Source organism: Lepidochelys kempii, chromosome 7 (assembly GCF_965140265.1).
Source record: "Lepidochelys kempii isolate rLepKem1 chromosome 7, rLepKem1.hap2, whole genome shotgun sequence".
NCBI lineage: Eukaryota > Metazoa > Chordata > Testudines > Cheloniidae > Lepidochelys > Lepidochelys kempii.
Window position 1 is genome coordinate 44,854,453 of NC_133262.1, and position 23,923 is coordinate 44,878,375.

Sequence of the window (23,923 nt, forward strand, 5' to 3'; positions counted from 1 at the left end):
CTCTTTAATTGAATCTTTTTATTTTGGTGGGCTTTCATGCACCTCTAGGAACAACACAAATATAAATTGCAAGTCTCTGTGCTTCATCCTTTTCTCCCCGGCCCTCACAAGTTTCACTTCTGCTTTTAGGTTTCATCAGAATAATTATTTTTAGTATATGTATCACAGCAACACCCAGAGCAGCCTTTGCTCTTCCCCAGTCTTGGACTGGCCTGGTCCCAGTCCTGTTCTCTGGTATAGCCCAATCAGTTACATTGGCTTCTTGGAGTTGTCCTTTCAGGGGCACAGAGAAGTTACTAAACACACAAAAGGGGAAAGAAAGGAACAGCAGGGATAGAAAATCCAGTTCTCTTTTTGATGTCGATGTTCCATGGCAATCTCACTGCTGAAAAGTTTGGGCCCAGCACACAGTCTTATCAGCCACTGCAAGACCTGGCAAGCTGGTACCAGCATCTGGCTGTTGGAATCATTTCATTGAGCTGCCTTTCTGGTCACAAGCTTACAGTGGTGCTGCAAAATGTACAGTCTTGGCTGGCTGAGACAAACTCAGATTAGGTAGAAGGAAAAAGGAGAGGGATAGGAAAGAGAAGAAATAAGGTGGGAAGGAAAAGTACTTATGGGGGAGACAAAAGTCTCACATCCCAGGTGGCGGCTGGGATTTAGCCAGAGCCAGTGGAAGTGATAATGTCATCTGAGTCCCTCTGTCTGGCCAGATCACAATAGCCTATAATAACAAATGTAGATGGGAAAAGGTGCTAAAAAAGAGACAGAAGGACTGAATTAGCCCAAACCAAAGGCCTACGGATATAAATTCAAGCTGTGTAAGATCATGCCTGGTAAACAAGAACAGTGTGAGAACAGAAATCAATAAACCAAAATAGCCGTGTCAGAAATTAGGCCTAATTGGTGAACAAAGTAATGAAGGGCTGAGCTATTCCACCCGTCACTCCCATTTGGGGTCCCCCAAAAGGATTTTGGGGGGAAATCTGGTTACTGCAGTGTGAGTGACTGAGAGACAAGAGAAAGGGAAGGAGCAAACTTCACACGGCTGCCACCCCTGCCATCTCCTGGGACCCCTGATCCAGCATAACACCATTGTGCCTTCTGTGTCCTAATCCTGGGAGCTGTCCTGAGCTCTGGCTAAATTGTGATCTCGTATGAACTTTCACTCACATTTTACAGATGAGCTCACAATTAGGGTACATTTGGAGACCCAGTTATCACAGCAGGACCAGTGTAGTCATCTAGGCTGTGCCTTCACTTGGAAAAAGGGGTATTTTTAACCCATGTCACAATCCTCGTGAAGACAAGGCAGCTGTAGTTATAAGTTTCATGGTGTTGAGGCAAACTCTCGGCAATACAATGCCAAACTCTTTGTTTTCAGCTGTTTCTCCTTGAGGCCTGGAAAAGCAGTAAGAAGCAAGGGGTAAAATCCTAGCAGTACTGAAGTCAATGGCAAAACTCCCATTGACTTTATGGGGGCCAGGGCTCCATCCATAGGCGCCAACTTTCCCCAGTGCCAGTGAGTGCTCTCCCCCCCCCGCCCCTGGCCCCGCCCCGACTCCACCCTTGTTTTGAATGTATTTTTATGTGCTTGTGTTATTTCTTGGAAGTCTCCAACTACCTGGCAAGTAAGTGAGAATTACTCTGTAGTTAGAATTTTCCGCCCAAGCTGCCCTGGTGACCGTGCCAGGAAAGAGCGAGGGGGGTGGAGGAACCGCCAAATAATTTCATAGGAAAAAAGAAAAAAGATACACCCCACTGAGTGGGTGGCGGGATCCAAAAGAACCCAGACCTGGCCATCAAAACCTGTAAGCGGATTGGCATTAAAGGAGGTAACCAGGTGGAGAGGGGGCGCTACATAGGCTAGTGATGAAGACAAGGCCAAGGAGGAGATGAGCCAGTGCCATTTTTCCATAGGCCATTATTGAGTACTCTTGAGGCCACAGGTTGGGACTGCTGGTCTAATAGGTAATGAAAACGCAGAACCCAAAATGTGTATTAACTGCCCCATTTTCCAGGGTGGGAATCATAACAAATGCTATTGGGAAACATGGGCATTCAAAAGCAACGTCCCGGGACCCAAGGGAGGTGTCTATGTCAGACTTGGTGACAATACTTAGCACTTAGATAACTTTACAGACATGAATTAATCCTCACAACCCTGAAGTCCTGTTAGGTAGGATGGTAAATATTATCTCCATGGGGGAGGTGCAGACAGGACAATGCAGCAGATTCAGAGCCAGAGCGGAGTCCTGCAAAGCAGCAGGATTGGGCGGAAAGGGATCCAGGCCTGGAGATCTGCTTGGAACCAACACAGCCATGAGTTAGCAAGAAACTAATATGTTCTCTGGGCTGGGGAAGGAAAGACTGTAGACATGGTGTGGAAAGTTTTGTGTAGGAGACCGGAGAAGAGCAAGCAGTGTGGGAGTGGAAGAAGCTGCTCAGTACTTTGGGGGGAATCCAGTAGTTTTGGAGGGTCAGAGGCCCATTTAATTTGCCCCTGCATTAAATGACTTACCCAAGACCATAGAGGTAGTCAGTGTCAGAGCTAGCACTAGCCTCAGGAATTGCTAACTCGCAGTCCTGTGCTCAGACCACTGCCCTTTTCTAACCTACGCAAGGGCCTCTTTCATTCTGGTTTTGTCCTTCAGTGGTTGCTCAAGTTCGTACAGTGCCTTAAATGTGCCACTTTGACGTCATCTTTACTAGCCATCAGGAAAACAGCTGTCCTACTGTTCCCTGTAGTATTGAGTGTCACCAGGACCAAGGAAGTCTGATCATATGGTTAGAGCACGGGACTGGGACTCAAGAGATTCAGGTTTGATTCCTGAGTGGGCAAGTCACTTCCTTTCTCGCTGGGCCTCAGTTTCCCAGCTGTATAAGGAGATAACAACACTCCCCTTGTCTGTCCCGTTTAGACTGTAAACCCTTTGGGGTAGGGACTGCTTCTCCCCATGTCTGTACAGAATCCAGCATAATAGGGCTGCAATCTTGCTAATGCAAATGACCAAAGTCTTCCCTCAAGTAACCAGGGGAACTGCCTGTGTGCGGTTCTAGGCATTGCGGAACTGTGCAAGGCGTAGGGAGAAGCAGGGGCTGAGTTCTTGTTGCAGTCAGTGCTTGTATGTGGCTGACTCACAGGCACTGAGATCACTGATTGCCGTATATTAGCATTTATGACTCGTCCCACAGCAGCCAACTTCTGTTTTTGTTTCTGAGTTGTAGAGAGCAGTCGCGGGCAGAGCACGAAGCTGACGTGGTTTCCCCCTCACTCTCCTTTTTAATGTCTTCAGTCTGGTTTAAGAAGCATTTTTTGAGACACGGATCCACAACAAACCCAGGGAAAGCCGAGTCCCTCGGGCGGGGGGTGGAGCAGCAGCTGCCAGCTGCCTCGCTGTACAGGAGGCCCAAGTTCCTGCGCGGAGTCTGCTCCGGCGAGAGGCTTCCAGGCAAGCGGCCTATTTACTGCCCACCCCGGGACAGGCCACTGCAGTGGAGGACAGGCTACGCGGAGTGAGTACCCCTTGCTCAGGGTTACTGGCGGGATGGGGGAGAATCCGGTGCGTGGCTGAGCCAAGAAGACGTCTGTGTGTGTGTGTGTGTGTGAGAGAGAGAGAGAGAGAGCGAGCCTGGAAGATCTACGTGTATGTGTGTGTGTGAGAGAGAGAGAATATAGGTCTGCTTATAGCTGGGCGGGGGAGGGGGAGCAAAACTGTGATGGAATCAGCAGCTTTAATGCCACAGCAGCTTTATACTGAGTGTCCTGAAATCCCAGCCTGAAACCCAGGAGGAAATGCAAATGTTGGCTCTTCAGCCTACACTGCTTTTGTCCTCCCTCCCCTGCCCCTTCTTGTATCTGTTGTTGACCCTGCCAGCAGATCTAATGTCTAACACCAGCCTCAGTTCTAATAACTAGGGTTTGGGGCTAGAAGTGCTTTCAGCATCTAACAGGGGGAGTCCTGGCCTCTAGTGGTTGTGGCCCCTGTGGGAACATGCCAGGCTGTGCCAGGGAGACGAAAGCAGGATGTCAGACCAGGGTTAGAAAGATCTGCAGGTTTACTACAGCATGGTGAAATAGGAGCTTTCTGAAAACGTGCAGAGCAGGCATGTCAGATCTTCCCTGACTGCTACAGACTAGGAGAGGGAGAGGGTTCTCCTGTTAGGGGGTGTGAGCATGTCAACAGAAATAGTGCCTGCATGCGGCTGCTCGCACAGCCCCTAGGGCCAGAGGATGGACTCCCTGAGCTCCCAGTAGAGCGGCAAGAGGTGCTGCAGAGGCAGAGATCAGAGAACTACTGCCTAGTTAGGAGCTGCTTGGAGACAACCAGTGTTGTCTTCATGGACTGCCAGCTCAGCAGGGCATCAACAGCTGGTGCCAGACCAAAGACTTCTACCCTGAAGGCTCCAGATCTTCCTGATTGCTAGAAAGGAAGCAAGAGAATTAGGATGACATAGTATTTCCATTTCTTCATGCCCCTCATCCCAAAGGACTCTCCAGGGATCCCATCTCTGGGTGAAGCTCGGCAGGAAGGGAAGAAAAAGAAAGGCACAGCACTTGAAACTGCAGGGAGAAGTTAAAGGCAGAATGTAGCTATCGCTGTGGGAGTTTGGCCAGGATACCAGTGCAAGAGAGATGTCATCATCTGGCAGCAGAGAGCTCCTTAGCCTGTACTGGAGCAATGGCTCGGGTGGGTGGGGAAGAGCACCTCCTAGTTCATCAGCAGCACGGCTTTTGTAGCACACAGGAGATTTCCCAGCCAAGTGCTCTCCACACTCAGTGCTGCTTAGCTGGGGCGATTTGACATGATTATAGGCAAAGGTTCCATGCATGGCTGTAAGGAAGGCAAGGGCTTAGCCCATCTTGCAACAGTATCCTGTAAAGCCAGCCAAACTGGGCACAGGTGAATGGGGAGACAGGCAGCCTCTCAGGTGCCAGGATCCAAGCTCATCATAGAGCAATGTCAGCACCCCTGCAATTGCAGTCAAATGAAGAGGGAGCCACTGTGGGCTTTGGAGGATCCGTTCCCCCAGCTTTACCCACTCACGCATTTCCAACAGGCCTGTGCCTCAGTTCCCGTGCTGTCATCGCTCTTCAACTCTTGGAGACAAACACTGAGCTGGTGTAAATCCGTTGGTGTAAATCCACACCTCTTCAGTGAAGCTGTGCCTGCTTTCTTCAGCTGAGGATCTGGCCCTTCCTTTTGAATGTTTCTCCCGTCCTCTGTGATGACTTTGTTTATACTGAGTTGCACAAGGTCTGCTAGAAACCTCAAAGCTGCAGAAAACTGGTCAAACAAGGCTCTTCAGAGTAATTCCTAGCATTGGAACAGGCAGGCCGGGCTACACGGTGGTGTTGTGTGAGCCAGGCTTGCAGGCAGGAGGAGGAGATGTTAATCCTTTGCTCCAAGGAAAACAGTAGAAGAATTCTGATAATGCAAATTCAAACTTGAGGAGATAAATCAGTGAGGTGCCTGCTGTGCCAGCCAGAACTGGATCAGCCCCCAGAAAAGAGCAAAGTGAATGTTTGGGCTTTGGCTGCTTTTTAGTGTTAACAATACTGCTGGTTGTAGAAGCTGTTCACTTCATCCCTGGCCAAGGAAGGACCAAGTTCTCTGGCCCACTCTACAGTGCAAAGGAAGTGGAAACCTCCCTTGAGTCCCCTGCTGAGGATTCCCTTGGTGTGGGCTGAGTCTCCAACAGGTGAAGAGCTGGTGGAACTGGCTCATGTGCCGTTTCTCAGTGTAGGGGGCATGTTTGGGGTGGGGAGGTATATGTCTTGGGCAGATAAGGGGAATGGCTGGAGCACAAAGCTGCTTAGGGCCCCAGCCAACTGACATAATTCAGAGCAGCTCTCAGGCATCTCTAAAATGCTCCGGAGCCAGGACCAGAGCTAAAAATCAAGGGTATGTACTGGCTCCTTGCCATCTCCCACTCTGCTGTGCCAGGCGTAAGCAGAGAATCAGGCCTGAAGCGCCTGGATGATAATGACTGCCTGTTCCTCTCCATCGAAGAGCAATAAGGGTTTAAAAGCACTAAGACTGGCTGGACAGCTCACAGACGATGAGACTCCAGTAGTCCTGTGCTGCAACTTTACCGTGCTTTATCGTTGGGCCACATGTTCCTGTGGCCGTGCAGAGCAACTTACAAAAACAGTCTCAAAATCCTTACCTGATAGGCTTCATCTCTGCGCTCAACCCAAACAGCTCTGCATAACCCAGGGAATCCTTTGGGGGTCAGTTATACTGGCATTACAGGTGCTTTGTACTGCCAGAGTGGTGCAAGGAAGTGTAGCAGAAGCATAGGTCTGGCCCTGTTGGCGTTAAGATGTGAATACCAGCCAGAACATGGAGAGAGATGCCTTTAAAAGAGGGCACACTGGGACAGACGCAAACAACAACAATGCTCATGCAGGGACATGGACATAGTCACAGCACAAGTCCTGGCGTATGTACTAGTACCGTTCCTGCCAGAAATGCCAGTGCTCCCGGAGCCAATGGGAGAAGGCCACAGAGAGAGCCCAGGCTCTTAACACAGACACTCCATACTGTACACATAATAGAATATCACGCTATAATTTTCCATAGCTCCAATCACTTGCTGACATTTATGTTCTGAATAAAATCCTTTCTCCCTCCCCATTCAGCTGCTTCCTTGTTCCTACAGTGACTGCATAATGAACCTATTTGTTCAATCACTGTCACATGACACAGAGATGACTGAGGTTGAAAAGGGAGCAAGCATGGTATAGTGATCAGAGCACAGGACTGGGAGTCAGGAGTTCTGGATTCCATTCCTTGCTCCACCTTTGCTGTGTGACCTCAAGCAAGGCCTACGATTCCGAGAGCCACCACTGATTTGGGTGCCTCTGCTTTTGGGTGGCCAACTTGAGACACTGTCAACTGGTTTTCATAGATGCTGAGTGCCCACAATTGCAACCGACTTTAAAGAGAACTGGGGGTGCTCAGCACCCCTAGAAGTCAGGTCTTATGGATCTCAAGTGGGGCACCCAAAAATCAGTGGACACCTTTGGAAATGGAGGCCTTAACCTTTCTGTGCCTCAGTTTCCCTATCTGTAAAGGGTGTGTGTGTATCTAATGATACATGCCTCTGAGGTGGGGCTGTGAAGCTAAATGCACTGAATGTTTATAAAGCACTTTGAATCTTGAATGGAGCGTGCTAGAGAATTGCAAAGTACTATTATTATATACGTAAAATCATTCAGACTTTGCCACTACCTAAGTACACACCTGCAGTAGCAAAAAGGGCAGTGACTGTATGCAATGACTGACATCACTGACTCCTATTGCCCGAGACATCTCCATCTCCAATAAATAACTTGGGGCTCTTCCTAGTAATTAGTTTTCTGTATTTGCTCAGACACCTAGGAGATCCATCCCTGGAATTGACTTGACCTTGTGTGCTTCACAAAGGCACTTCAGAATCATGATTCACTGTCCCCCAAAACGTGAGACTAACTTTAAAATCATGAGATTTAAAAAGGCTAAGTGCTGGGTTTTTTGTATTTGCCTCTGGCAGTTGAGCCATTGCGGATCATGTTTCCCAGTTTTTCTCTGCAGCCTGGAGGGCCAGAAATATAGTTTTTAAAAAAATACAAGCTGAGACTCTCACAATCCCATGACTCCAGGAGTTGGGGTTTGAAGAACACCAAATGCCATTGGACTCATGATAAAATCACAAGAGTTGGCAACACAGCAATACTATAATATTCCACACAGGCTCTTTACACAAGTGTCTTGGACCTAGCATAATGCTAGATATGTATGTCATTTCCCAGTTAACTGGAGCATTTGTCTCCTCAGAGTCATCAATGCAGAGAAATCGGAGTTCAATGAGGACCAGGCAACATGCTGTCAGATATCCATCAGGAGGAGGGAGATTGGCATGAAGGAGGAGCAGGACTGGATGATTCTTTGCGCCAATCAGGTGATTCCATGTGTTCTGTCTCATCTACCTGTATCTCATGTATGGATGTATGTCTAGTTCCCCGCTCACCATGGAACCTAGCTGAGTTGTCTGATCCTTCATACACAACTGTTTGGATGATGAGCACCCTTGCGTTGGGGTTCAGCTCAGGGGGCCTGTTCCAGTCCCCATGGGAGGCAATGGAAAGCCTCCCCTTCAGTGGGTTTTGGATTAGGTACTGAAAGAGGATGTCTGAAGAAGCAGGGCAGTGCCCTGGGGTGGAAGCAGCCACAGGACACATAATATAGGTTCCACCATCTCTGGACATCTAGACATGGGGTTCTCAAACTGGGGGTCGGGACCCCTTAAGGGGTCACGAGGTTATTACATGGGGGGTCACAAGCTGTCAACCTCCACCCCAAACCCTGCTTTGCCTCCAGCATTTATAATGGTGTTAAATATATAAAAGAGTGTTTTTAATTTATAAGGGGGGTCACACTCAGAGGCTTGCTATGTGAAAAGGGTCACCAGTAAAAAAGCTTGATAACTACTGATCTAGACGGTGTGAGGTCCACCTGCTCTGACCATACAGATGGTATGAGTATACCCGCTGCTGCCTTTCAGAGTCCCATTGTGGGAGACAAGCTGTGCTCAGTGTATATCGCATGGCCATCATGTGGCCAGTTGCTAGTAAACAAATATCCTTGATATCCCTAACTAAGTTGCTCTCATTAACCACTCCATCCTGTTTTGCCATGTCATTTACCATCATTGGGCTGCTGTCAGTGGACTGTTTGTGCCTGCATCGTAGCCATGTGGGAAAAGGAAGACAAAGGATGACCAGCTCCTGCTATGAATGAGAAATGCTGCCTCATGGTTTTAACCATGCAATGAGAGCATTAATAGTTTTGTTGGTTGGTTTTGTTAATAAATGTCCTGAATTTCCCATGAAACACTACAGGAGGCATGAGCTCAGGCATTATCCCTGCAGAACACTGCTGCAATTCTGTGCCAGGAGTAAAACAAGAATGTTCAGAAAACTTTCTGGGGCTCAGCACAGTCTGTATTTTGGGGAGGCCAAATGATGTGCTTGTGAATCTGAAAAAGCCACTGGGTTGTGTGTCCTGCCAGGATGGCATATACATATATATGTATATATAAAACCTGTCGTCAAAAGTTCCAGGTTGTGCTCCTGCTACCTACACAGAGCTCCTCTCACCTTCGCTCTTCTTCTCCAACTAGTATCTGGCTGGTTATTACTGGGCCCTGTTTGATGGCCACGGTGGCCCAGATGCAGCAATAATCGCCTCCAACTACTTGCATTACTGCATCAAGCAGAAGCTGGAGGAGGTGGTGGAAGGCATCACTGAAGCCCAGCCCCCCATGCATCTGAGTGGCTGCTGCATTTGCCCCAGCGACCCCCAGTTCGTGGAGGAAAAGCAAATCCAGCAGGAAGACGTGGTCATTGGAGCGCTGGAGAATGCCTTCCAGGAATGTGTGAGTGATCCGTCCGTGGGTACCCAGAGAATTGCACCACTGCTGCTCCACCCATGCCCAGTGTCAGGGATGGCCACAAACAATGAAAGCAATTTCTCAGGCCCCAGTGCTACTCAGACTTGCCCCATCTCTCCCTCCATCATTGCCACTGGAGGATAGTGAGGCAATTCTCATCTAGCACAGCGAGGCCCAGCTCTTACCTGGTGTCCCACAAGCCAGTCTGCAGTCACACTGCCCAAACTGGGATCTGCAGCCTCCCGCAGGGCCAAGCACCTCCCCTCTTGTTTGATCTCTCTAAGGCCACCCAAACTCGCACCGGTTTAGGCAACCCCTGTATCCACACTCTTAGTTCGGTTTAAGAGCAGCTTATTGTAGTTTAGCTTAAACCTGATCCTAACTGCCATAAACTAAACTGAAATAAACCTGGTCCAGACCAGATTAAGTGTGTCCACACAGCCGTTTGCACTGGGTTAACTGAATCCGTGTATATCCTGCCTGAACTAGTGCAACTGCACATATTGACAAGCCCTCAATTGGCCTCTGTTGAGAAGTTACGGGGAGACGTTCAAGGGTATAGAGGAGATAGGTGCGCAACTCCCATGGACTTTCAACAGGAGTTGGGAGCCTAACTTTGAAAATCTTCCCCTCAACCTGCTACAATACGCTCTGATGTCCAGCGGTTCTAATATCTGTCACGTACTAGGGTCCTGGGATGCTCCGTCTGCAGCTCCCCTGGTTGTGCCAGAGCAATAGCTCCATTCACCACTATCGTTTTATCAGTTCTGTAGTCACCATCCTGGATTTAGTCTGCTGCTCTTCCTGAGAGCCATACTGCCACAGATCAGGTCACTAACTGGAGTTGTTCACACCAACAGGATGAAATGATTGGTCAGGAAATGGAAGCTACTAATCAGTCAGGAGGCTGCACTGCTCTGGCTGCCCTCTACCTACAGGGAAAGCTCTACGTGGCTAATGCCGGAGACAGCAGGTAAGTTCAGACCCCAGCTCATTGTGGATTTTGCTGAGCATGCTGGCTTATGGGGTGCTGAGCACAAGGATATGGCACACTGGGTTACCCCATCAATGGGTAAGATATATTCCTTTAGGCATATACAGAATTCCCTTTCATCCACGTGACAGGTTTACAGACAGACTGGCAGGGCTATTTCTAACTGGCAATGTGCAGATAGTATTAGGCTATTGGATATGAAAGGAGCTACCAAGCCAAGGGGCCCCAATTGCTTTGTTGGTTCTAGATCCATTAAGCTGCAGCTAATACTACCTCCAGCTGGGCCAGTGTGACATAAGCATTGTTTATGTCCCTTCTTCCTGATCCTGGCCTGTGGGTGCATTCAAATACAGAGCAGGGGAGGATTTTAGAGTCTCCACAGCAGTTGAGAGTCCATTGCTTCCTCCAGTAAAGTTGTGTCATTCTTAAACTGATCAGGCCAAACTCTGCTCTGGTGTAAGAATTCAATTGCAATGAAATTATGGAAGTTACATCAGCACTGAATTAGGCCAGCTGTGTCCATTGCCCATACACCAAATTCATTCCTCGTGTAACTTTGACCTCAGTGGACTTGAGCCTTCTGACCAGTGATGAATTGGGCCCCAGGTGTTTTTGTGTGTACCTGACCCCATGGAACAAAACACTAAGTAGGGACGTAAGGAAGGAGGGAGCAGAGAGTGACTATATTGCGGTTACTGACTCAGAGGAGGAGTACCGTAAATGGAAATGAAATACAAGGTAAGAAAGCATTTTCCTGATGGCTATAGGCTTAGAACCTCCTCTCTTTTCCATGCAGGGCGATCCTTGTTCGGCAACAAAGTGTAGTGCCTCTGAGCAGTGAGTTCACTCCAGAGACAGAGAGGCAGAGAATCCAGCAGCTGGTGAGTGGTGCCTTCTTTTAGCCACCTGCATGTATTGTAATGATGAATGTGTGTGCCTGTGAGATTGTACAGGTGAGCAAATGCCCTTCACCAGCCACTGCCCTGTCAGTCCCCCCAGCATCAAAGCTCCTCCTAACGTCATGGATCTTGTCCAGGCTGTCAAGAGCATCATTTGAGGTACACTGCCTCTTCGGTGCTGGGGAACTGGTAAATGCAGTATGGCCAAATTAGGAAGGAGACCACCCCCTAACACCAGCTTGAGTGGGTGGTAGATGGAGCTCAGAAAATACAGGTTCTGTCAGCCTGCACTTCAGCAATAGTAAATGCCATGCTGGAAGGTAAGGGGATCAAGTCCAGGCTCTACAGCCCCCAAGAAGGAGTAATGATGGCTGAGCTACAGCAGAACCTGGCAAATAATACCACTACTTAGCTCTTACATCGCATTTTCCATATGTAGATCTCAAGCATCTTGAGCTTAAGTGTCATTATTCCTGTTCTACTGATGGGGAAACTGAGGCACTGAGCGATGATGAGACTTGTCTAAAATCACATGGCATGTCAGGGACAGAGCACAACCCTAATGCTGACTTCCAGCCCTGGGCTCCATCCATGAGTCTGGGGCGGCCGTCATCCTTAACCCTTGAGATGACAATTCCGTTTTGATTCCTTCTCTAGGCCTTTCTCTGCCCCAAGCTCCTGGCAGATGAGTTCACCCGGTTTGAGTTTCCTAGGAGACTGAAAGGCGATGACGTAGGCCAGAAGGTCCTGTACCGGGATTACTCCATGGCTGGCTGGTGAGTCTCCGATGTGTAGAGATATCCTTATAATTGCACTCCCTTCCCCGGGTGTCCCAGTGAGCTCAGCTGAGCTCACTTTTGGCAGTGAGGAAGTACGGTGCAAAGAAAGGGGAGGTCCTGGCATGAACCCTCTGATACTGAATGCTGCTTGTGAGGAGACAAGTGAATTTAGCACTGGTGACAGGAGTTGGACTAACACTCTGGAGCCTGAAGTCCCCTCTTCACCACAACATGCCCTGCTAATGGGCCTCAACATCTGCCCAGGGGCAACTCGCCTTGAGGAGAGAGTTTACTTTAAATTCTGGACTCCTCTACTGCGAGTGCCAACAAGGGAGACTTGAGTGAGGCAGAATCCCAGCTACCAGTTTGTTTTGTCACTGCATAGCCGTCAGATGGCAACCAGTGCAAAATGCTTATGGCCGACTGATTCCCATATTCCCTCCCCCAGCCCTTTTCCTTTGACAGAGTAGGTTGATATGTTTGTACTGGCCACATGCAGTGTGAGCAGTAAGGATGACGAGACACCTGAGTTTAGTCTCCCTGGGCAGTGCTGTTGCCCCACAGGAGGCTGCTTGCCAGCCATTAGCAGGCCCCCTGTTCTTGTCTGTCTACGAGGAAGGGCAGCGATTAGTTCAAGCCAGAGAAGTGATGGTCTACGGCATAAAAGCCCTTCTGCACCTCATCTCTCTCGGTATTTGACCAGGAAGCCCAGTCTTGGTGCACCAGCAGGGGTACAGATGGAGAGAAGTGAGAGGAGAAGGGTCTGGTCTTGTCACTGAGGAACTGAACCAAGCCTCAAGAGAGCTGGGGTCAAGTCCCAGTTTTGTCAGAGTCCTTGTGTAAGCTGAGGTGCATCACTTAGTCTCTGTACCTGCATCACAGAGAGTGTTGGGAAGACAAGTTCACTGTTGTTGAGAGAGGCTCACACACTGAGTGATGGGCCCCATAGAAAAGCCTTTAAGTAAATGAAATGCCAGGGAATGACACATTATATTTATTCTAGGGGATACAAGACAGTGGAGAAAGCTGACCTCAAGTACCCTCTTATCCACGGCCATGGGAAGCAGGTAAATGAATTCACTACAGACCCCTACCCACTGGGAGGGCAAGAGCCTTACAGAGCCATGACTATCAAGACAGTAACAGCTGCTCAGCACCCCTTCTTTAATTTAGTTATAGGCAATGCTGTGGGGCTTGGCCCTGGAGTAGCTGACCAACATGGTCTCTTCATCCCATACAGAGAGAAACTCTTGAGACCCTTCCACATCAGACACTACCATGGCTTCCCCTGCAGCCCAATCCCCCCAACACAGAGCAGCCAGGCAAGCCTCATCAGCCTGCAATGCAAACGTGCAGTGCTTTCTAATCCCTGCTGGGGGCATGGTGTTGCCCTGAGGCCAAGGACTCAACACGATTCAAAGAGGGAGAGGATAGTTATGTGGCTATCAAGACTACCTAGAGTTACAATTAATGACAGCCAAACTTTTGAAAGGGATATTAAACATCCTGCTTCAGGGCTTATGCCAACCTCTATTAGAGAGCAGGATGAGACCTCTGTGTGTAGTTCTTACACCTTCCTCTGAAGCATCTGCTGTTGGCCACTGTCCAAGACAGGACACTGGACTAGATGGACCATGGGTCAGATCCAGTCTAGCACACCATTTTCAGCACTGACCTTCACACACAAGCACCTCCAGAGCCAGCATGAACACTTCGAGGCAGGGCTACACAAGTGACTTTCTGCCCCTGCCTCCAAACAGAACTGATTGCTATCATCCACCATGATCACCCCACTGTATGTGGGGGCCTACGTATTCAGGGGAGTGTCAGGATTCTTTGTGTGTGTGTGTGTGTGCGGGGGCAGCCACCATTGTGCATAGCAAGTGCATGCATCTCAGGGTGGGACTTTGTCACCCCAGCCTCATGCTATAGCAGTCCAGCTGCTAGCTCCTTGCAGTGGCTTACGTTGCTTTATATTTGCAAGGCTCTCCAGAAGGAACAGGACTAGAACCTGCCTTTGCAAGTGAAAGCTGAGAATCTGCTTTATCTTTGTAGTTCTCCCAAAATCAAAGGAAGTTACAGCTACGGGCTTCCCTAGGCCTAAAGAAGAGCCCTGAACCCAGCCCCGCCTCCTGCAGGTTGAATCTCCATAGCACCCTGTGACCTTTGGTCCAAACCAAGGTCTAGTGGACAGGTGTATTCATGTCAATGAAAACATTCCACAGGCATTTGGCCCCTCTGACTTTTTGCTCACATTGGGCCAGGCAGAATCAGACTCTGTCTCAAGGGTTCTCTTCTCTCCCATCAGGTCTATGCTTTGTGCCAAGTGGCATGGCCTGTGGCCTTTGTTCAGTTCTGCCTGGGAAGAGGCAGGACACTGACACCCAAAGTCTCAGATCTCCTTCAGAGCACTGAGTTCTGGGTTGCACTGACACATGGCTTTGTTCTGTTCCAGACACGCTTGCTGGGGACCCTGGCTGTGTCACGAGGGCTGGGGGATCATCAGCTGAAAGTTATTGACACGGACATTGAAGTCAAGCCATTCCTCTCCTACATCCCCCAGGTAAGTGACTAAGGGGAAGTGAGGATTGTGATAGAGAACATAAAAGAGTCTAGCTGCCAGAACTAGGGATCCCACTTTAGCAGAACCAGGTCATGGAACCTCCTTTCTGAAGCAGCAGGACTCAGCCTAACTTGGTATTGGTTTGCATACTGCACAGCTTCCAGCGGGTGGTATTAATCCAACAGCACAGGTTGGGGCGGAGAGGACAGGGATAGGGAAAGTTTCAGGTATATTGGTCTGTTTTCATAGCCCAGGATTCTTTCAGAGGAGCAACCCCTTGCTCATTCCAAGCTTACCCATTCAATGGTGCAGTCACCAGCCTTTTATAACAATCCACTAGAACGCTGCCAGTGCCCCAGCTTGTTATAAACCAAGATGACCCATTTAGTTTTGGATTCAAACGCTCGTCAGGCTTCCTGACTATGGCAGAATAGGCCCACCCTTGTGGACAGCCCCTGGCCATGTGCCTTCATGAAGTTCATTAAGCATGACCACCCTTAAACGGGGAAATCAAAGAAAGATAGGATTTGCTTACATTTTTGAGGCCAAACACACTAGAGGAAACATGAAGAATACCATTTTCTGTGTACTAGGGCTGATGGGGAAAACCTAAGTAAATCACTAACTTTGTTCTCTAGGTGAAAGTGTTTGACTTTGCTTCGCATAACATTAAAGAAGATGATGTCCTTGTCCTGGCAACTGATGGCCTTTGGGACATTCTGTCCAATGAAGAGGTGGCCCAGACTGTCAGGAGCTTTATTGACAAAAACAGAACAGACCCATACAGGTAGTATTGAGCTTTTCTAGCTGTTACTACCCCATGCAGCTGGTATGGAGATGAATGGGGGCCTCTGTCTCCCCTTGCTTTGGCTGGGGGACTGCTCATGCTCTTAGTGAAGACAGTTTTGTGAAGTCACAAATCACTCCACTCTCTGGCTAACATGTCTTGCTCCTGTGTGTTAAACTCCTATAGCATTAGCTGCTGTACTCAAACCACATTAGCTTATCCTCCCATTCTCTTATGGAACATCGTGACCCTTCTGTATTATCAGCCAGTGTAGTCTGGTCAGATGTTCATCAGCATTCCTGTAGCCATCCAAACTCACTGCTTATTCCCAAGCCCATGGACCCGGTCATACTACTGGAGGCTGTAGCTGTAGATGCATGGGGAGGTAGTATGGGTCAACGGACAGAGCATGGGCCTGGAGCCAGCGGATTCCTCACTCAGTCAGTGACTTACCACCACTTTGTGCCTGGGTTTTCTCATCTGTAAAATGACTATAATGATACTGACCTCCTTTATAATTATTATTAGCATCATCTGTGGCCCCAGTGACACGAGAGTGAGTGGGTTGGGCTGAGCAAAAGGTGGCAGCTAAAAGCACCTAACTTCTGCCTCTGAGTTGGAAGACCTTTGGGAGTCTGGGGAAAGCCATAACTTTTATTTGCCCCTCCGTGAAATGGGGATAACAATGCCTTCTTCATGGGGGTGATAAGAGGCTGTCAGTCAGGCTCCAGGTCACGCTTTGAACAATGGCAGTGCTATGTATTAAGTCCTTGAGAGCTAGATCCATGATAAACCCAAACTAACCTGGTTTTCCTGTTGCAGGTTTTCAGAACTGGCCAGGTGCCTGGTACACACAGCAAGGGGGAAGAAAAATGGCTATCAGTGGATTTTGGATGGCAATGGCCCAGCATCCTACGATGATATCTCTGTCTTTGTGATCCCACTATATAACAGGGATGAGGACTGTTAGTGTGTGTGTGTGTGTGTGTATATATATATATATGATTCATATATCCATCTTATAGGTCATTAAGGCCTGGTATGAATGACATGTGCTTGACATGAATGCATGCATTGCAAGTTAGCAACCAAAGCAAGGACTTAAGGTCAAGGTCTATTAGAACTCCATACAAAAACAATCTTATGTTCTGAGAAAAATATGGAAAGTCATCAGAAAAGAAAAGAAAACCAGATGGACTATGTAAAATTGTATAAGAAGTGGAGGAAATGGCACATCTTGGATCATGGCAGCCTGCCCAGAATTGTTTCTTTGGAATTGGGTGGGTAGAAGGCCTAGTAAACAAAGGCAAAGAACCGATGACATGACAGAATGGACAAAAAATGGATGCCTATGATTTCTGCAAATCAGAGTTGTTTATTGATCCAGAGTCCCATGTGGCTATAGATGTGGTTTTGCCAGCTCCCTACAGCTTATGATCTTATCCTGATGGAAGGAACCTTGCTCTAGCCCTCAAGACCATTCTGACCTTTTGACTCTGGTATAGGATGTTTGGGGGGTGTGAATGTAGAGTGAGTAAGGTTTTTTTTTTTTTTTTTTTTATAATCAATGAAGAGCATTTAGAGTATCATATACCAACCCTGGGTGTGGTATCTGCTTTCTCCCCATCCCCTAGGGAGACTTGTATTGTGGGTCTAACATTAGCATCATACAGAAGCTCTAGAACTCTTGTATAATAGGGTTTTATGACTAAGTAGCACTAAGGGAGACAGGTGTACTTGAGAGAGCACGGTTGTGTGCACTTTCCAGTAAGAGGAAGAGTTACTGTAGTAAGACAGGTATGGGAACAGTGCCAGCTTGAGCAGAAGAGAACTTTCCTTTTGCTCCACCCACCTACAAAACATACTAGCCCACTGTACCATTTCTGGCATTATACCTCTGTATTACATCCCCCTCATTCCCTAATAACCTCACAAGAATGGACAAAGTCAGAGGGGTAGTATTGGATGTCCAAGAACATGAGTTGTCCTTTTCTGAGGCTAACCCAATGCATGATTTAAGTACACTACAGCAGGGTCAGGCTAAAATGGGGATTGGTTCACTGAGAAACACCAGTGAACATGGTGACAATTACCACGGCCTCTGAAATAAGTTAGGCACAGTTAAAAACCTCACCCTTAAGATGAATCATTAAACAACAGCAGGACATCTCCAAAGGAGAAACAACCAGCTTATTGTGCTACTAACTTCCTGACAGTACCTGTATTTAACCCTTTCAAGAGAAGCCAGTCACTTACTACAATTGCTTTCGTTCTTTAATTCACATGGATTCCTTCTTTTAAGCAGTTCTCAGAGCTTGTCTACAGTTGAAATGTTACAGCTGTATCACTATAGCACTTCAGTATAGAATCTCTCCCATTGGCACACGTAGAGTCATTTGCACTGGGTGGGTAGGGAGCGCATAAGTTTTATTTCTGGAAATCTGGGGCTCAAGCAGACTAAACAGCAGCTGAGTTGTTTTTGGTGAAGGTTTGTATACACGGCTGCATTCTATGAGGGCTTGTAGTCAGCTAGAGATGGGTTCATACCTTATGTATCACGAGTTGGAGATTTACAGTTCACTGGAAAAGCAGGGAAGCTGCTGGGAAGGACTGTAGTTCTAGGTGTGGGAACCATGCATATCTGAGGCATCCAAGTGCTGAAGCAACAGCACCAAGCTCCTCCCTATCAGTAGGGTGCCCCTACAGCCAATGCTATTTTAAACAGAAGATGCTGGTTGGTAAAAGGAGCCCTGAATAATCCAGTACAACAAAATAAACTTCAAAGATGCACAAGAAGTTTCTTGTATAAAGACGTACATTGGTCAGTTATTTAAGATAAACTTGAATGGTATATTTTGCAATTTAATGTACATAATTGTTATGGACTTACATATAGATTATAAAACACTTGCTTATAACAAAAGAGCATTGTTCATGTAACCCAGGCCTATAACACCTCAGGACCGTGAGCTTTCATCAGATGCAAGTGGCTAAGCTGGTTCAGTTAGTACATGGATAAAAAAACCTCCAGGGAAGACTCAGCCTGCTTGAAGTAGAGGTGATGATTGAGAAGGTGGTGTTTTGTCACTGAACCCGTGCAGAGACCAGTTCCCCAGGATGGTGGGAAGACAGACTATGGTGCTGGAAGCACCATCTTTCAGAGGTGACAATACTTGGATAATTGCTTTTTTAAACTCTACATCTAGGATTCAGCTCAGATTTGGGCAACTATTTGTCTTGCTGCTTTAGGATTATCTAGCCTAAATTTCGGTGCACTCAAATAGATGGTGCATTTCACAACCACAACTGCCAGATTTCTGTGACAAAAAGTCTCAGATATACTTCTTTTGTAGAGTGCTTTAAGCACCATGGGGATAAGAGAAACTAACTGAAAAATATATTTCTGTACAGATTCCTTCCACATAAGAAACCTGTTAATGCATCCAGTTCGATGGCCCCTCCTTTTCATATCTTTAACAGCCCTTTCAGATGTAGAGCAGGACATTAGAGAATTGCCCAAACAGTGTTAGGGGTTTTCCATTAGCAGACATGCCTTACTTTTACCACAATCTGTAATAGCTTACAGGTGAATTCAGTAGGGAAGTTTATCTTGACAAAGTTGTTCTTTCGAGCCTGCTTATGGACAGCCATGGCACCACATTTATTATGTTTTGGCAGGTTAGAGAAGTCAGAGAATATAAAAAAGAACCCTTATTCCGGACCATCTGAACAATGTGTTAGGATAGGTAAGAGGCTCAGAGTAGCCATACTTAGGGGAAGAACTTTAGTAATAGAACTCATTTCCCCAATTCTGTTTTTTCCTGTTTCTCAAGTAAAAACAATAAAATTCACCTAATGGTTTAACAACTCAGATCTAACCCACATTAGCTTAGTGCAAGTCTTTGTCCTTCTCTAGCAGCCAGACCATATTAAGAGGTGTGTCTCCCCCACTACATTCAAGCCAATAGACCTTTTGCCAATAGAGCAAGCAGTTGGGTCTCATACTTTTAAATCCAGGTCACAGGTTCAATCCTAAACAATCACCTGACCGGGGTACAGTCACACACAGATGACCAAACAAGTCCCAGTACAAAACTCATGTCTAGTTATTCAAGTTACTGGTATATTTAAGGGCAAGAAAAGCATTTTTTAACAGACTGTTAGTATAGCAATAGCATAAGATGTCTGTTTCCATTACCAAAACCCTTATAATTAGGTAGAACAAACTCTTCATAGGCAGGGAACATTTTTAAAGTTATTTTAAATTAGTTTTCCCCTCCCCTACAAACAGTAAATAAATTTGCACAGTAAAACTAATTGTCAAGTAGTAAACACAGAATCTACATTACTAAAAAATAATCGGTCTACAAAATATTTATTTGGTAACAGCCACAACACTGAATTTTCCACATCTGCAGTACTTTATGGCATCTCATAAATTTGACATTAATGTATTTACACTCCAATAGATGGTCACCACCTAAAAGTTAAATTCACAAAACCAAGCTCACAACCAAATATATAGTCAATAAGACAGCAGTTGCAATGGACAGCCTTTCAAAGGCAAACAGGATCCCAGCCTGCTACTCAGAAATCCTGTTGCAGATTGTTAAAGTGCAAATATAGCCAAAACTGTGATCAGAAAAGAGATTGTAGCTTCCCTATTTATTCTCAGTTGCTTATCAAATCTGATTAGATTATGAATCAACACCACAATCCTGCAAACTTTTGTACACATGCATCAATAGCATTATTCACATACTTAAAGTTAAGCATCTGTGTTATATCTGCAGGATTGGGGTATGGACAGGATTTTTTTTTTAAATAAAGATAAACTGCCTCCTTTGCAATCATATGTGGATCTGAGAAGAGGTCAAACTGGGCTCCTTTCTACTCTTATTACTGACACCACCAGTAATGAAGATTCGGAATCAGAACTTCCACTGATCAGTGCCTGAAGCAAAACAGAATCCAGCTCACTCTCCCCTATCAACTCTGCAGGGCCAATGGGAGTCAAAGTGACAGGATATAGCCACGGAGCTCTCACACAGTAGGCTGGGTATGGTGATGATATTTTTAGAGGTACTATTCTGATTATACCCAGTTCCCCTAAAAGTACTGAAGTGTCACTCCTAACATTCTTTAGTTTTCAAGCCTTGCATATTCTTTGAAAGCCTTTTTCCCAAGTCTTTCAGTTTGCTCTATGAAAGTTAATGAATGCAACTGAGTTTGTTGTTTTAAAAAAGTTTCCAGATAATTGTTTTGGCAACAGTCAGCTCTTTCCATTTTTCCCTAAAACCCTGTCAGAAACCCTGATCGCTACATTAAGATTGTGAGAGACTCGTGACAAAGAAAATCAGTCAGCAGAAAAAAAAGAAAAATCTAGTTCCCTAGAGACAAAATACTACCAATTTTACACTGACAATCAGTGATGCCTTCTGTCTGATCCTGCAAACTTCTCTTGATCTGAAAACGTTTGATGTTTCTGATGTGCAAATTCTTTGATCAACATTTCAGCCCTCTATTGTGTTAAACATTCCATGCTGCACATACCATAGAGGGTTTCAACGCAGCTGGGGATACAGAATACAGCCTTATGAAAAGTGTTTAGAGAAGATTTGCAAGTGGCACTTCTCAGAAGAAAAATCTTTTGAGTCTCTTCCCTGCTTAAGTAATATCTGATGGGGACTAACTGTTCGTTTCACACACTTAAGAGCACCTTTGCAAAAAACTGAATGAGTTTGCTTCAGGTTATCATTGTTTCAACCTCAATTTTATTTTTAAACTCCTCACCACCACCACAAACATGCTAAGTTATAAACCTCTGCAAAATATGGCTGCTCACAGAAACACTAAATGGCAGCTATAGCATCAAACAGCCCAGAATGCAACAAGAGCAAGCTAAAAAAGAAACAGTTGCAGAAGCCTCGTAATGTGTAAGAATAGATTTTCATCTCCCTTTGCCCATGGCTTTTTGAGGGGAAATCAGCACAGTATTTGCCAGTAGGAGGGATGCTGGTGCAGCCATACAAAGGAATCTCTGATCTGGAACTCCTGCAGCATAAGTGTTTGGCGAGATCAAAAGGAAGTCAGTCTGTCATCCCCACCGAGTCTGAGTAACAGACTAACTCGCGTAACACAGAACACACCATAGAATCGGCTTTAAACATGTACAGTATAATTAGCACAGAGGCACATCACAGAGTCTAAACAGCATTTTTTTAGTCACAGCATAGAATCAAACAATTTCTCAGACTGTCTCATGCACAGCAGCCCTTTTGGTGACGTACAGAGTGCCTTTCATAGATAAAGCTGCAGAGCAACATGCACCAATACCTCAAAGGGGACTGGCAGTGATGAAAAACCCGTTCTACACCCCTAACCCTTGCTTATGGGAGTGTGCGTTATGCTAACAGTTGTAACAAGCAAGGGTGGAGCAGAGAAAGGGGTGGGCTGTACCACAAATCCATATATTATTCCAGTGGAACATGCTCTGCGTTAGACGCCAGGCCCTACAGTGGAGATGGAAAACTACACAACATGGAGCACCAAGATCACTATTATCAGAGATGTAACAAATTATTTTCAGGTATGAGATGACACTACAATGACATCCAGGATCAGCCTATTCCCTGTTCAGATTGCCACATTAGCAGTCTCTTGCATTTTTTGGAAGGTGGGGTGAGCAGCAGGAGAGAAAGAATGGATTTTCCAAGCCAATGTACCTAGGATGTATGCTCAGTCTCTAGGTTGCAAGTATTTGGTTAAGATGAGAGCACAGTGCATACACAGCTCCATGTACATTGTACCTTTCCCATCATGCTAATGGAGATGCATCAGACCAGTTTTACAATGTGATGACTTAGGAAAAGAAAGAAAATGAAATAATAAATACCAGCTGGTAGGCTTGATTTACTTTTTGCATTACCCAAAAATGGACTGCAGAGTGCAGTATATCACGAACAGAGGCATAATACTTCTGCAAGGGCATTCTTTACAGCAATGCCAGGGCAAAGTACAAGAAAAAAAGGGATATCAGGTGGACATCTCAAATTCTCCATTTGGCTTTGGATAACACCCATCCGACTTAAGTGAGCCACAGCCTTTTAAGCAATTGTTGAGAACTTGCACAATGTGTGAGGTAAATGCATAATGGAATGAAATCTTGTGTGTGAAAATATTACTAACAAAAAAGGGATACAGGCCTGGACCCAGTTTGGGGAGAATTTAATGGAGCTTATTTACAGAACAGGAGGAGAAAGCTGCATCAATGGAAGGTAAACAGCCTGAACTCACCCCACAATACTGGCCCACATCATACTCTTCAATACCTAAAAGTAAAAAAATATGACCCCTCCCTACTATCCTCCCCCCATAATATTTACAAGTAAGATCAGCAAAGATGATACAGAAGGAAGATGCATTGGAGACGACTGCAGTTTCAGTCTTTGTTTTAATCATCTTTCTGCTGACAGACTCCTTTATTGCTTGGGATGCCCACCAGACCTCTTCAGTACTCTATGTGCCTTGGATGTTGGGATGATGAATGGCACAGAGGCTGCTTCAAGCTTTCTCTGCCAGCAGGCAAAACCTGTATGGTCTGCTAGACACTAGACCACTACAAATTGATGATGGAGGCCATGATGCCACTATGCAGCCTTTGCCCAAGTGTTCGATAGCAAAAGAAATCTCCGTGCATCTGACATTTGGGTTAAAAACAGTCAGTCTACTTGTATTTGGCACAAATTAAGTTTGTATTTGTAGAATTCAGCAGTGACACTGTAGAGATCCCAGGTGTGATAAACATGCAGGTGTGGGACAGAACTGAATGTCCCACTCATCCACCCCAGTTTGTCTGTAGGCTTGTGTGTTTACAGTAAGAGAACAAAACACAATTACACCTTAGAAACTGCAGCAAACTTTTCATAAAAATCAGACTTTCCGTTATTCCTCCGCTGCGTTCTCAAAAGTAACACTGTGCCAGTTACAAGTTCTGCGGGAACCTATTGGACTTTGACTGGAAAGTAGGTACATGTTGCACCCAGCTTCTGGGTACAGCAGGATCAGACTCTCGGAGGTCAAATGAAGGAGTCCTTCTGAAGGAATGCAGCAAATAAAAGACATACATGAACATACGTGGGTATGATGGATGAGAACATACAGTCCAGGAGAAGTAGGCAGCTCCAACACAATCTTTGCAAGAACACGCTGCTATTAACAGTACGGAAGCCACCCAGTGGGCATTGTGGTTTCAGAATTAGTCATCTATGGTTGGCAACCAAAAGGCCTAAAAGAAGAAGAAAATGTAAGCATGGAGCTAGAATAGGAGCCTGAAATTCTTCACCCAGTGAGCCCTAAAAGCAAGCCAAGGAATCCGATACATGCTACCAGCAGTTTAGGATTAGTATCCCTGTTTGGACTGGTTTGGTATGCATGTCAAGCTGATGCTGCCAAAGGAAGCCG

General features: G+C 46.3%; 2 protein-coding genes across 3 annotated transcripts in view; one reads left to right on the top strand and one right to left on the bottom strand.

The window, feature by feature from the left end:
* Positions 1-3,153: 3,153 nt before the first annotated feature.
* On the top strand, positions 3,154-20,347 carry PPM1M (protein phosphatase, Mg2+/Mn2+ dependent 1M). The gene is made up of 10 exons (XM_073352470.1): positions 3,154-3,516; positions 7,824-7,947; positions 9,169-9,423; positions 10,299-10,411; positions 11,229-11,313; positions 11,989-12,107; positions 13,114-13,177; positions 14,566-14,673; positions 15,312-15,460; positions 16,283-20,347. Exons 1-10 carry the CDS (start codon positions 3,287-3,289, stop codon positions 16,428-16,430), a joined length of 1,395 nt encoding a protein of 464 aa, XP_073208571.1. The 5' UTR covers positions 3,154-3,286; the 3' UTR covers positions 16,431-20,347.
* WDR82 (WD repeat domain 82) overlaps positions 19,819-23,923 on the bottom strand; it is a 33,567-nt gene continuing 29,462 nt past the window's right edge. For both annotated transcript variants that reach the window (XM_073352474.1, XM_073352471.1), the window contains exon 9: positions 19,819-23,747. In XM_073352474.1, the coding sequence (XP_073208575.1) occupies positions 23,718-23,747 (30 nt within the window). In that variant the 3' untranslated portion in view covers positions 19,819-23,717. The remainder of the gene's footprint in view (positions 23,748-23,923) is intronic.